General features: G+C 42.0%; 1 protein-coding gene across 7 annotated transcripts; it reads right to left on the bottom strand.

Annotated features, from left to right (window-relative positions):
* Positions 1 to 1,347: 1,347 nt before the first annotated feature.
* atp6v0a1a (ATPase H+ transporting V0 subunit a1a) lies at positions 1,348 to 13,881 on the bottom strand. Of its 7 annotated transcripts, none has more exons than XM_061748202.1 (22): positions 13,753 to 13,881; positions 12,495 to 12,666; positions 11,931 to 12,009; positions 11,322 to 11,419; positions 11,099 to 11,227; positions 10,723 to 10,805; positions 10,513 to 10,639; positions 9,469 to 9,551; positions 9,308 to 9,401; positions 9,015 to 9,227; positions 8,213 to 8,363; positions 7,972 to 8,111; positions 7,685 to 7,851; positions 7,517 to 7,607; positions 6,494 to 6,612; positions 6,199 to 6,415; positions 6,007 to 6,114; positions 5,195 to 5,302; positions 4,661 to 4,705; positions 4,266 to 4,383; positions 3,316 to 3,487; positions 1,348 to 2,265 (listed from the first exon to the last, which is right to left on the bottom strand). In XM_061748202.1, the coding sequence occupies exons 2-22, from the start codon at positions 12,609 to 12,611 to the stop codon at positions 2,172 to 2,174; spliced, it is 2,553 nt and encodes an 850-aa protein (XP_061604186.1). In that variant the 5' UTR covers positions 12,612 to 12,666; positions 13,753 to 13,881; the 3' UTR covers positions 1,348 to 2,171. The 7 variants fall into 7 exon arrangements, with proteins under 7 accessions (XP_061604186.1, XP_061604189.1, XP_061604187.1 ...); XM_061748205.1 differs by having other exon boundaries at positions 4,661 to 4,678; XM_061748203.1 differs by having other exon boundaries at positions 13,773 to 13,876.
* Between the last annotated feature and the right edge of the window lie 315 nt (positions 13,882 to 14,196).

Raw genomic sequence — 14,196 nt, 5'->3', positions numbered from 1 at the left:
ATCTGCATAGGTCTGTGTAATACTGCCTCCTGGTGGCCAAGACACAAACACCAGCTGCATTATGCCCATTGAAATAATGATGCCCAAGCTGTTTAATTCTTTACATTCTATATATTGCTGTAAACTACTGTAGTTTCAGTGTTTTGAGGGGAACTTTAACAAATCATTAGCATTTCCATGTAATTCAATGGGGAAGGATAGTTTGAGATTGGAGTGTTTTGAGTTACAAGCGAGGCATCATGGAAGAACTTGGAAGTCAGAACAGCAGCGTTAAAAAAAAACGATGTCAGCGCACCCCGTTTTAGAAACAACTCTCAGCCACCCACAAAGATGACGTTAGAGTGAAGTGGGCCTATAAATAAAAAAAATAAAAAAACAAAACAAAGATAAAACTGTATTCCTGCTTTTGCCCAAGAGCGACAAAGTGGATCCTTCTGTTTGGAAGCTGAACAAAAACAATCCCAAGTTTGAGGCGGCTGCACTGAGTGAATCAGGGATAGTAATAAGAATAATGCTTTTAAAAAATGTATTACATGTAAACGTGTAAGAATGTCCACTCATGCTGCCAGGTAAATTTAAAAAAAAGCTGATTCTTTGTTAATAAACAGGGTTCATTTAGTTTGTTAAAAATCGTCAAGAATATTCCTTCTGATCAACAGCGACACCGAGCGGTGATTTAGCATATTGATTTTAGAACTGTATCAAATATCCAACGGCTTAGTACTTTTTTTCACTTTTGGAAACAATGACGAAAGGGAGAAACTCGTAATGACTAAAACTAAACTTAACTATTTTGTATTCATTTCGTAGTATACAAAAATCGTTCAATTTTTAAATAACACTTGCTACAATCAGAGGTATCGAATTATACATACAACTGTACGGTAAACAAAAGTATATAATAGAGATCGCTGTCGAGTTCTGTCATATGCATCTGATAGGTAGACAAAGATACGTCTTTTTAAATATTAAGTATTTTTAAATCTTGAAACCTCAACCTGCTTTAACCTTCTGTAAGCTAACATTCCATTCCACTGCTATATATTGTTTTGTTTATTTGGACTACTCTTATGGGTGTTAGTTCATGGGATTATTATTATTATTTATTTTTTTTTGTCCTCGGGTGCTTGCAAAAAAGATTCTATTACATTTTCATGAGTTTTTGTTGTTGTGATATCTGCTTTCTATTTGATGTCACTTTTTTTGTACGAAAAGTGCTAGATAAATACAGTTCTTATCGTTTGCGTGACTTCAGAGTATATGTAAAACTGTACATACAAATGAGTATAATCAATTCAATAACTTTATGAAAGCGTGTAAACAACAACAAACCTAACCAAACAGAAAGAAGCTCTTCCCACTTTTATTGAGGACATATAATCTGTCGTTAAGCACACAACCAGCATGAAGAGCGACCAAAGATCCTGTTGCGCGTGTTGAACCATGACACTTTTTTTTTTTTATTTTATTTTTTTTACTTCGGACTGTTGCATCATTTTGTGACATGGGTCCTGAGGAACCTTTTCCCTTTTTTTGGGGTCTTCACCGGTGACAAGCATGCATGCTCGAGCCACTCACCACAACACTCTCATAAATAATATTATTCAACTATGTAAAACACGACACACAGACATGACAGACGATGCTACCTGAAAGAACGCTGATTCAGCGAGCTGTTTAGTAGAGGGGTTGAGAAGTTGCCGGTGATGACTTTGCGCGAGTGCCATTCATTTGCAGTCTGGACACAGAGGGATGAACATTTCTTGCTCTGGAAAGAGCCTCAGTCTCCAATAACACCGCAAAAAGCCGCTGGATTTGTTGATGTTATGGTCCATTTTTAGAAAAGTATTCAGAAAAGTCACTGAATATAGTGACAGAGCTGCTAAGTTGGCAACATTGAGGAGGAATCGCTTTGTTACACCGCCTTAATTCAGCCCCCAGTCGTCATGGTAACGAAAGCCGACCCCTGCATTTGCACAAGACCGACAGTGTGACAAGTGGATGTCAACTGTGCTATAATTCTTCATCCTTTGTGTATTTTCACAGAATATCAGAGATCTTTTATTAAGACACCTGGGAACGGGTTTAAATTATGAAAGAAATTGGATAATATGACAAACAACAACAACACACTCACAGAAAACAAACACGCACACACAGATGGGGCGATCTTAATCTTCAAACTTCCCATCCAGGATGCTTTCAAAGGTGAACGGGAGGAACTTGAAGCCCTGACCTGTGTAAAACTTGTTCTGGAACTCCACCCTGCGTACACACACGTACACACAAACAAGCACACAACAAGGAATACACATCATGGAGGTGTTTCTGGAAACGCTGAGCGAAGCATGACGCCCACGACCCTTGCTCTCCATTCCACTGAGCGCCCTCCACACGGTAGCCAGATGCAGGACTTGGACATGTACCCGGGAATGTGAAGCCTACTTCCTGTCTGGAAAATGATCGGGTTCTATTTTAGGAGAAAAATGGCGATGCTAATTGACGAGCTGACCTTTTAGCTGAACTTAGAAGGGGAGGGGGAAAATGTTGTGTTAAAGTTCACAAAAATAACTTAAGAATTATATTTTAAAAAAACAAACACTAAGTCATCCATCCATTTTCTTTACCGCTTATCCTAGTCAGTTAAATAAAAAATATAAATTTACCTTTAAGGGCTATATTCTTTGACAAACCTATGTTAAAAAAAATAAAAAGAACACTTTTTAAAAGTCTATATTATTTTAAATAAATTTGTCAAGTTAATATAAAATACAAAAAAAATCTATTTAAAATTACTTTAAAGAATATATACCTAACTTTATTGTGGTTTATTTACTTTTGAAATTTTATTTGTTAGCAATAAATGTACAACATTTGCATTTCAAAATTCAACTAAGCCAAAGTAAGTTTTTTTTTTCCTTTTAAATATTTTGTATTACTATATTACATTATCATAATTATAAAGGATGTAACCCCATGTAAAAAGTATTTAATTCTTGTAAATTTCTTTGGTAAATGGTCAGTACTACTTTAAGTAAACAAAAGCCCACTTTTTTTTAGGTTTATAAACAAACTTTTTCAAACAAAATTGTACAAATATATTTAAAATAATGCTTCCCTCAAATAGGCCGTATAACAGGGAATAACTTTAATTTGCTTAGTCAATAGGCCCTATTGTTGAGCCCATTTCAACTCATTTGTTAATCAAAACAGCAGCACCAACTCTGGCACATAAGCGTTTAAGATGAAGTGTGGTGTTGCCTCTGTAACTGAGTAAAAGACCCCTCGACGATAACGACGCAGTGTGGGGCTCACCAGTGCAGTCGCAGCGCGTGCAGGAAGGCGGACAAGCCCTCCATGATGAGCAGGATGGCCACCGTGAGCACGGCGAAGAAATAAAAGACGATGGCGAGCAGGAAGAAGCCGGCCACGCTGCGTGTGGACAGGCCGACGTGCATCACCATGGACCACAGCACCTCGGACAACTCTGTATCATAAACCACACGACCTTGCCCGTCAGCGGGGACGTTTTGTTTTCGTGATCAAACTCGGTATCTTATGAAGTTCAAGTCTGATATCCAGACAGCAATGGCATCAGCAAACATTTTGCATGTACGGTTGTTAAAGACAAATGTAGTCCACTGGACATCTGGATTAAAAAAAAAATGTCCATTAAAATGTTGTATGTAAGCACTAAGCAGTATAGAATAGGGATGGTATTTGCCTATATTTTCTTGATCGACAATCGGGGCGATTTTTTGCTTGACTGTTATTTTTAAGATAGTTATTGAACATTAAATACAAGGTAGCAATTGACAATTCTAATATATAAAACACTTTTTTTTAATTTGATAAACAAAATTGTTACTCATGCTGTGCACACAGAAAAAAAGAATCCAATATAACTATCCAAATGTAAACATTTAAAACTACATCCAACCATTTTCACAGCACTTGTGAGTTGCAGCTTCTCCCAGCTGACTTTGGGCGAGAAGCAGGCTACACCCTGGACGAGTCACCAGCCAATCGAAGGGCACATACAGACAAACAACCTTTCACACTCGAACCGATGGAGAATTTAGCATCTTCAGTGAACCAGACATCCATACTTCTGGAATGTAAGAGGAAGCCGGAGTACCCACAGAAAGCTCTCGTCAGACCTCTCGACTGTGAGACAGACAGCGCCGTGCTGCCCTTATATAAAAATCTCTCTGCATCCAAATTGACCAAACCTTGAACATTGAGGCAATGGGCTCAGAACTTACGTGCGTGAGCCAGACTGAGGGCCCAAAGCCTGAGGTAGGAGGCCGTGTTGGAGATGCAACCCAGGCAGTATTCGATGGTGTGTATCGCTTGGTGCACAGCCACATCTGCAAAGTTAAACTGAGAGACAAGAGACGTACCACTCAGTATGGTGGACTGTAGGACACCCCAGTCAGGTCCCCTGAGATCAGTCAAGAATTGTGTTGCTCATTTTGTACATCTGACACCAGCCATTAACTAGGAGTGAACCCGTAAACGCCAAGTGACGCTCTGCGTCATCCAAACTGAACTCCTGACACACACACACCAACACAAGGGGGCGACAAAGCTTAGTGAGGGAGGGAGAGAGGGAGAGATATAACATACACAAGGAAAGTTGGCAGGTTTCGAGTCCTACCTCTTCCGCCTCGCGGGCCTTGAAAGCAGACGACAGAAGGCAACGCTTGATTATTGACCACACAGACAAACACACACAACAAACAGCCATGGAGGAAATGGGTTACACACTCGAAAAAGTGAAGAAGTTGGTAAACAAAGTCAAACTAGAACGATTTCGTAAACAGTAGAACCTATACGAACGAACACAATTGCTGGCTGACAGATTTGTTCCAAACTATCTTTCCCGTAGGAAATCATCTAAGTCAAAATAATTCGTTCTAGGGTCACCGTCAGAAAACCTCATAATTAATGTGCACTGTCATGTTTTTCTCTTCTCCTAAAATGCTTTGTTTTTCCTTATTATGGGATAACTGTTGCAAACAAATGCCAACGAAAAAGCCAAACACACCGGTGGAAGCCAGAGTACTCGTCAGTATTGGAAGTTACGCAGGCGACGGTAACACTAGAGTCTTCGTACATAATGGAGGTTTGCGCTGGAAACACAAAGGTCTCCGCTTACAAATAAATCATTCAAAGGCCAAGACAGCCTCACCTCAGGCTCGTCCTCAGACTGTGGAGACAGCTGGTCGTGCTGGATGATTTCCGCCTCGTCCTCAGTGGGCCCGTTGCCCACGCGGATGCCTCCATAGTTCTGTGTACCCTGAGGTTTGAGGAGCAATACACGGGGTCCTCAGTTTACGACAGTACAGACATACGATGTTCTGAGTTTACGAAAGGCACGCAATAAGCGAGTTTGTACAGTGGCCTAAGAAAACGTCTTCACTGTTAGAACCATACTTGCTGTTTTTCATGCAAGTGTTGAATACTTATGGCCTAGAAGTGTTTTTAAAACAAATATTTACTGCAATTACGACTTTACTTCTGCATTAACTTGGGTTAGTGACAGATAAGCCGCGGCATAAGTATGTCATCACGCGGCACAAAAAGGCACACTCAGTTATCTCAGCACTTACTGTTCTTCATTGGATTATTTCATATTTATGGCCTAGAAGTGTATTTCAAATATGTATTTAGAGTATTATGACTTTACGACTGCATTAGTCTAGGTTAGTGATAAGACTACGGTGCGGCGGAAGAATATGTCATCGCATGGCACAAAGTGGCACACGCGGTTACCTCAGTACGTGCCGTTTTTCATTTCTATGTTTTATATTTATGGTCTGGAAGTGTTTTAATACCAACTCTTACTGTAATTATGACTTCACCACAGTGTTAGCTTAAGATAGTGATGGACTTTGGCACAATCGGCTGTACATATTTGGATTACGCCACTACTGTAGCAACCGAGGAAACCTGTACGTGGGAAGTGAGGGCGAAGAATATGTGGGTCTGAATGCATCCTACCAGGTTTTTACGCCACAAATATTGTCTTCGCAGGACCAGAGTTTTCACGATCAACATGCAAGGAACAGACGCCAAGGCGAGTAGTACTAGGAAGGTCTGCAGGGCTTGCTGTGACAAGAAATACATGAAGGAAGTTAAGCTAATTTTTGTACTAAAAAGATGGTCATTTTACCCACAAGAGGTTCTCCTAACCTGTCCCGTGTAGAGAGGTTTGACGGTAGGGTCGTTGTAGTTGAAGAGGAACATGTTGATGAAGGCAATCAGCAGACTCGGAGCGTCACGCGACAGCCGCACGTCATATGAGAGCCACTTGTAGAAGATGAGCAGCACCAGGTAGCCAAACAGGCTGGACATGAAGACGATCTCGGGAATGAATCCCAAATAGATGTTCAGTGGCTTCTTGAAATAACTTACAGGAAAAGGAAGAAGAGAGTTGATGACGTGAAGAGCGAGAACGAGACAGTGAGGTGAGGTGAGAAACGCTCACAGGTGGTTGAAGAGACTGAGAGTGACTCCAAAAAGCATGTGGATGACGCCCAGGATGACCGACATCTTCATCTTGAAGGAGTTCAAGAAGGTCAGCTTGTTCGTTGCGATATTCCAAATCTGATGGAGAAGATGTTGTTTAGTGTGTATAACAATTTTTTAAACATGAAGTGAGTCGAGTTGGAGATTCACTTTTGGGATAAAAAAAAAAACTGGTATACAAATCAATTGGGAGTTGGGCCAAGCGTGGAAAAACCATTCTGCTAAAGTGCCAAATTTTATTTTTAAAAGGGGAAACCTACTCCCTGTTAACCACCGACACCCCACTTATTTGCTTTTTTTTTTTTTTAAACCCGATCCACTGCTTCTTTGCGTTTTTGTCATATTTGTAATTTTTTTCATGGCAATTGTAAGGGCTCATCAATTATTCACAGATTCTCGGTATTTGCAGTTGGGCTTGGTCTGTTTGCTCGTAAATAGCAGGGGTCCACTGTACAGCAAATCAATCAAGCAATTATTTCATGAGAAAATGAATTTTAAAAAAACAAACAAAATGACAATGAACCATCCATCCATCCATTTTCTGAGCCGCTTATCCTCAGTAGGGTCGCGAGCGTGCTGGAGCCTATCCCAGCTATCATTGGGCAGACCAATTTTAGGAAAAAAGCAACAGCTAAACTAATGTAAAAAAAAAAATAAAAAATAGTTCAGGACTCTTAATGCTTGGTGGGCCAGAATAAAGAACGGAGCGAAATGGTGATCGTTGCATAATTTTGGACAATTGTATGCTTTCAAGTTTGGGTAATGACCTTTTTGTTTGTCAGCAAGGTCCAAAAGGCATGCTTAGATCAGTTTAGCGTGGAAGAATCACAGAACCACACCAAAGACTTGTAGAAAATCTTTCCAGAAGAGTGGAAGGTCTTCTACATGCAATCTGCACATTTCTCTTATTTTTCCTTTCCCTGTAGGTGCGATATAAGATGTCCCCACTTTTGCCCACATTGCATAGGAGCAGACAAAGTACCGGATCGATGCCAATAGGGTACGGTCCTTTGAACACGCCGTCTACCGCTGGATCCAACTGCAAAATTTTGTTGCCTTCAAGCATTTCTAACCTGAAAACAAAAGAAGAGGTTGTCATTAAAAAAAATAAATAAAAGCTAACTTTTTTTTACCCCACCAAGCCACTTACGTCCAGTTGCCTCCTACGCGGGCGTCAAACATGGGCCGCACGCTCCAGCCAGAGCCGAAGACGTTGAGCGACTTGGAGAAGCAGTCGTTGTAGATGATGCCCGTGTAGATGGAGAAGATGCCCATCAGCAGGATGATGTAGCGCCCCGCAAACACCATACTGAACATCTGATATAAAATAGCCAAGTTAAAAAAAAATTTTTAAATCTCTGCACAGCTCAGCGGGAAGTGGCGTTAGGTGTACATGGGAACATGATGGGGCGGATGATGGAACGTGGGGGTCGATACCTCGTTGTCGTTCTTCTGGGCAATCAGCCGGTTCTCTCGCAAGACGAGGTACAGAGCGGCGCAGGTCATGAGCACGCCGTGGCCCAAGTCGCCAAACATGACGGCGAACAGGAACGGGAAGGTGATGATGGTGTATGGAGCTGGAGTGGTTGCACGTCAGATGGAGGGGAAGAGACATGACGGATGAGGGGCAAGGCAGCCGGATAGAACGACGACATAAACGTGCAGCATGCAGGCATACCTGGGTTGATCTCACGGTAGCTGCCAATTCCGTAGGCGTCCACAATGTTTTGAAAACCGGAGGTGAGCTTGTTTGTCTTGTTGTAAGTGGGCGGGGTCTGATTGGTCTGCATCCTGTTCAGGATGGAAGGCACAGTGGAGCCGCTCTTCTCCTGAATCACACAACACCACGTGTTTTGTTAGCGCCACTTTTGCACTGCATAATCTGCCAATTTTTGTAAGATTTACAGGGTAAATTAATTAGGTACATTTAAAAAAAAAAAGGTCAAATTTGCTGTGAATAATAGCATAATCTTCAAACACATAGAGGAAGTAGGTAACTATAAAGGTAATTGGGTGCCGCTCCAAATTAGGTGTAACATAACAGTAGTTAGCACGTCTGCCTCATAGTTCTGAGGTTCTGGTTTCAGATCTCAGTTCCAGCTATCCTGTATGTAAGTTTGCACATTCTCTCCATGCATGTGTGGGTTTTCTCCGGGTAATCCGGCTTTATTCCACTTTTCAAAACCTCGTATGTTAGGTTCAGTGAAGAATCAATTACCATTAGGTGTGAATACAGTATTTGTGAAAATGGTTGTCTTTATGTGCCCTGCGATTGGCTAGCAACCAGTGCAGGGTGTACCTTGCCTCTCATCCAAGTTCAACTGCAATACATTCCAGCTCACCCGCCACCCTTATGAGAACAAGCTCTATAGAAAATGGATGGATGGATAGATAATCTTATATAAGCTTGTTTGTTCCAATTCGTACTGGTCTATCTAATGATGAATGCTAACTAGTGTCGACTCAGTCTGGCCACTCACCGTGCCCCTGCGCAGAGCGAACTGTATGGAGTCCAGGTCAGAGACGGGACACCAAACCTCAGCGATGAGACACTTCTGGGTGACGTCGATGTTGCACAGGTTGAGGGTGTGGTAGATGGCCTTCATCTTCCTCACCTTGATGAACCACACGCGCACCGCCTTGGCCGCCGCCTGCAGGACCCGCTGTCTGTGGTCCTCCGTCTGGTTCAGCACCTTAAAAAATTGCGGCGGGGGAAATGTGTACTTTCTGTACGACGAGGCATGACTGCGTATGTGAGCATTAATGGAATTACCATTTGCAGGTCATCGATACGAGCGTTCACCCCTGCGAGCATTTCTTTCCTCTCCTGAGGTGTTTCTGGACATGGGTACAATGTTGCTCGAAAGCTGGTGAAGAAAGGCACAGTTGAGCAAAATCAATAAACTAAATATAAATGCGGTTTTGTTTCCTTACCCCTCACAAATCTTCTTGACTCTGTTCTTCAGCTGGTCTCCCTGGAAGAAGATGATGAAGACCGACTTGTGGACCTGATCGCCCTGTAGACACATGAAACAGTAAGTGAGCCTGCATTGTGCTTATGGTCATTATAAAAAAAAAAAATCTTGTTTGGACGCAAATATTTGCGCCTCTTGAGTGCAAGCCCATCCAAAAATCTGTCTGTGAGCAAGCTTTTCTGAATTTTGATCAATTGTGATGTATACGCATTTGGCAATGTGTTCACTGCAGGTTCCACATGCACATACATCTTGATCATTGCTGTATTGGCCATTTGCTGCCCAATGTACATTTTTTAGCGGTCCGCGCCATATACTTAAAATCACATATGACACAGTCCGCAGTGTTATTTAAAACATACAAAAATAGGTGGAGGGGACAGCATGCAAAGTGTGGGTGTCAAAAGTGGGTGGGTTGTGACACCCACATCCCCCACGGCTCCTGTGATAAACACTACTACTAATACATTGGTTTTAGGTAAAGCTTTTCTACATGCAATGAAGCAAATAAGCTATTTACAAATAAAATAGTAACACATTTTTCTTCATAAACGCATGGTGAATAAAGACAATTCAGTCTCAGAAGAAAATATGGTTTCCTCCACTTTCTGCTTCTTACCAAGGTCCCATTTGTTAACATATCACATTAATGATCCTAAAGTAATGACTTGAAATTTTTACAGCTTACTACAGTTTTCTCGTTTCAGTTCTGAATGTGGACATGTGATTCGGCTCTATTCTAGTGGATACAGAGCAGCGAGTCACCCCAAAACCCGGAAAAAAAATCTTTAACTATTTGCTTGTCACCTCTGACAGAAAGTCGAAGAATTTCAAAGTGACCCTTATATCCTTAGATTTGTCTGTATATGGCTCTCAGGGGAAAAGGTTTGTGAACCTCCTGTTGCATTTTGACAAAACCATGTGAATGACATAATACGATGCACAGAAACTGTTTTAAATAGCAACAAATATATATAATGCCTCCTTCAAGCCTCAGGTTTACCGAAGTAGGGTCCTCCAGAGGGTCTTCGATGTCCGCCTGCCTCAGGAACACATTCCCTCTGCAAACTCTCCACAGCATCCTCTCAAATGTGGGGATGCGCTCTCTTCCGATGACTCCAGCCACAAATCTATAACACAGGCATCATTGTTAGTACGTGTATAATTGGTGAAGCCTCGGCCACAACGATAAACCCTCCACAGTAGGACTTACCCGAGTCTGAGAGGAGCCCCTCGATTGACCTCGTTAGGGTCCAGCAGGGTGGACGACTCCTCCAGCAGAGTGGGGTCTTCCATCTGCAGGAGAGTTTGCATTAACAGTAAAAACAACACGACAGGGACGAAGAGCAGCATAGAGGGTTAATAGCTAAACTGCAGCATGTCCAGCTAAATGATTAACCTCTGTCACGGCTCATTACAACTCATTAAAGATGACTCGCAACATGCTGACGAGACGGTGGTGTTTGGGGAAGGCGGTCGAGCGGCAATGACGCTGGAGCGAAGGCGCGGAAAAACAAACACTTGGCTGCAATTGAGACGCTAAGTGTGGTAAATATGTCACATTCTGTTTCGGCCTTTGTTTGGCTGACCTCGTCAAAAAACTGCTGCATGCGACGCAGAATGTGCTTGAGCTCGGTCAGCTCCAGGAAGTTCTTCTTCAGGGCTTCCTGGTTGGTGTTGATTTCTTTCAGTTCATTCTCGAGCTTCTCAAACGTGGCCTGAGGGAAGGAAAACGAGAGGGAAGTGAATCACGGCATTTCCGGGTGAGATGGCCGACGGCAAATGATGGCAATAACGCTCTCTCTCCCTCACCTCCAAGTCAATCATGTCTCTCGGGAAGGGCACTTCAGGGTTCTCTCCGGTGTCAACGATCGGAATATCAGCCTTCTTGATCTCTTTCTCGACAAACCCTGAAAATGAGACGACATTGTTCTGCTTTCCTGTAGAAAACTCCACCCACACAATCAATTCCCAACATCGGTAACACGCCACCACTCATATTTACAACATCTTAAAAATATATAATTTGAAAGTAACCCACATGTATTATTAGTGCCACATGAAAACAAAAAAGTAAAAGGTTAAAAGTCATAATGTAATAATCCTCTTTCCTAACTATAACTTAATTATTCTAACATCATGAGTTCTTTGATTCTCATATCAATGTAGACTTCTTCCCCCCACTGTAATAACCTTCCAGCTTTTTTGGCGAATATTACAACATTATTCTCACAAGATTAGGAATTTTTTCACTCATGATTTTGTCATTTTTCAGTTTTGTATTTTTTTCCCCCCTCATTTGTGAGTTTAATTAAATAATTATCTAAATATTGTTTCCGATGGTGCAAAAAGAAAGCCATCTCTTGTAACCACATGTTAAATAAGAGAAGTTCCTTGCTATAACCATAGACAAGGACTTACTCAGTTTGCGGTCCATTTCTTCACATCGCCGAACCTCATTGACAAACTTGCGCTGGAACACGTTCACGTCAGGATTTAACTGCGAGAAAGATAAAGACACAATGAGCGCATCTGCTAATATTGTTGTAATACTGATGAGCCATGCTTCCTCAGAATAGCAGCCTCAGCTCCACTTTGAACAATAAACGACCGATCGCAAATAAAGACCTCTGTTTTGTGGGCCTACACGCCTTTACCCATGGAAAGAAGCGTTTCTAACTCCGACCATACATGATCATTGGTACAAATACATGCCTTACTTCAAATGCCACGCAGTTAGGTAAATAAGCAACCACTATTTGACAAATATGGCATTTCTTTCAATGAGTGCTGGAGTGATCCACCTTCAGCACATTGCTTCCCTTAGGGATGGTTGGGAACGAACGCACTCGTGAAGAATGAAGCGTCAGCTGTGAGCACATGATCGAGATGCTACGGCGAGGCGTGCACACATTCTCAACAAGCTTCCTGCCAGCCATTTTGAGAACACGAGCGGATAATCCACATTAAGAATCGGCGACTCACATCACGGAACTGCACCATCCCAATCTCGCCCAGCTCACTGACACAGCAGTAAGCTGCCTCCGACTGGAGGAAGAGCTGCGCCAACGTCATCTCCTCGCTCCTGAAGAGCTCCCCCATGTTTGCGGCCGCTTTGCGGGTGCCCCGGCGAAGCCCTTCAGGGAGGAAAGATCACCTGAACGAAATCACACGAACATTTACAGTGAACCTAATGGTACCGTATTTTCCATCCTAAAACCTAACAGTATGAATACATTTGGAGATCATAATCGGTGGCATGTTGAAGTTTAAACTATTAATTTAGACGATTATAAACATTTTTCAGGGTGGTGTCAAGTACTCGCGGACATCTGCGTTTAGGCTTGGTCCACTTACATTTACACTTGGAGAAGCTCCCCGCGTAGCACTGCAGTGTGTCGTTCACCAATTATGGAAACGAATAATATCAGATGTGTGTGCAATTTAGCAGCAGCGTGCAAGAGGTTGTCATGTGACAACGAGAGAAAAGAAAATCCGGTTGCCTTCACGCTGATCCCATGATCAGGGCAGGAATGCGGTTACGCTGGCAAACACTTATAGCACAATACAAACAGAAATGACACAAAGTGAGTGCTGGTGTGGATTGGCAGCACAGACCAAATCAGGCACATTTGAGGCAATTTATGTTTTATGTCATAGAGGCACTTTAACCACCTTGTAGTGGGGGAAAAGGACCACACAGGGCTTAACTGTGGATTATGAGGGGAGCATGTGACCTGGAGCACCATGAAGCCTTACCACTATCTCAATTTAAGCACGAAAATCAAAACCGGCTACTGCTTTGTGACTAAACAGACAGATATCAACCTGTACTTTTGGTACATGACAGCGTGACCTGTCAAAAGCAGGAACACATACTGTACTGCTAATCAGCTAATTATCTGACAGTACTACATTGGAGCGAGCAAGCGCCTCGGCTAACTTTACTGACATTTTAAACACTTTTGTAGTTATTTCAATGGCGTCAGCAAAACGTTTTAGTACCCGGGAATATGATTTGCACCGAGATAACCAGTTAGCAAAATGGAAAATAAAGGTTCTGCGCCACTAGTCAGCTAATTAGCTTCGTTTAGACAGCCTTATTTTACATAATGACTTGACACTGTGGTTAATGGTTAACTTTGCGCACCTGTTGATCAATATGTAAGATCGCCGATAGTCAAAAACTGTTCATCTCGCAGCTCTATAATCTACTACTGCTTTTGTTAAGTGTCGTACTTACTACTAATAAGATGGAGATACCTGCGCTGTCTTTTTCCTGGTTTGTTGCGGACGAGTTGCGCAGCACCGGAGAGAAAATAGACGACTTCTCAAAGCGGAAGCAGAATCGCTGGTTCACGTGAGTCAACGTTGCGCCAACACGTGAATATTAATAAAAATAAGATACTGTATTAATTAAAACAAATAGACCGCGGCTAAATGCTATAGAGAAGTGATTTTTAAAAAAAATATTCTCTTTAATTTTTGTTGCTCATTTTAATATTCTGTTTCCTCATACCGGAAATGAATACTTTGTAGTACAGAAAAGTTGTGAGGTCGTGACCACACGAGGGCAGTAGTGATTAAAACAACAGTACACATCATTTCGGTTTTGTCTTCCAAAGTCTTTATAAAAATATGTGTTTTTATGTAAAATAGACATATTACACTTCCGGCTATGTATTGC

The sequence above is a fragment of the Phyllopteryx taeniolatus genome, chromosome 16 (genome assembly GCF_024500385.1).
Source record: "Phyllopteryx taeniolatus isolate TA_2022b chromosome 16, UOR_Ptae_1.2, whole genome shotgun sequence".
Classification (NCBI taxonomy): domain Eukaryota; kingdom Metazoa; phylum Chordata; class Actinopteri; order Syngnathiformes; family Syngnathidae; genus Phyllopteryx; species Phyllopteryx taeniolatus.
Note: the sequence above shows the minus strand (reverse complement) of the source record. Positions and strands in the feature narration are given on the sequence as shown.

What these genes read in the sequence shown, in the direction of transcription:
- atp6v0a1a (XM_061748202.1), bottom strand. Translation starts at nt 12,611, where the DNA reads ATGGGGGAGCTCTTCAGGAGCGAGGAGATGACGTTGGCGCAGCTCTTC. An exon ending in AGAAATGGACCGCAAACTGA is followed by an intron (nt 11,420 to 11,930) that starts GTAAGTCCTTGT and finishes TCTCATTTTCAG; the next exon opens with GGTTTGTCGAGAAAGAGATC. An exon ending in GTCAAGAAGATTTGTGAGGG is followed by an intron (nt 9,402 to 9,468) that starts GTAAGGAAACAA and finishes TTTCTTCACCAG; the next exon opens with CTTTCGAGCAACATTGTACC.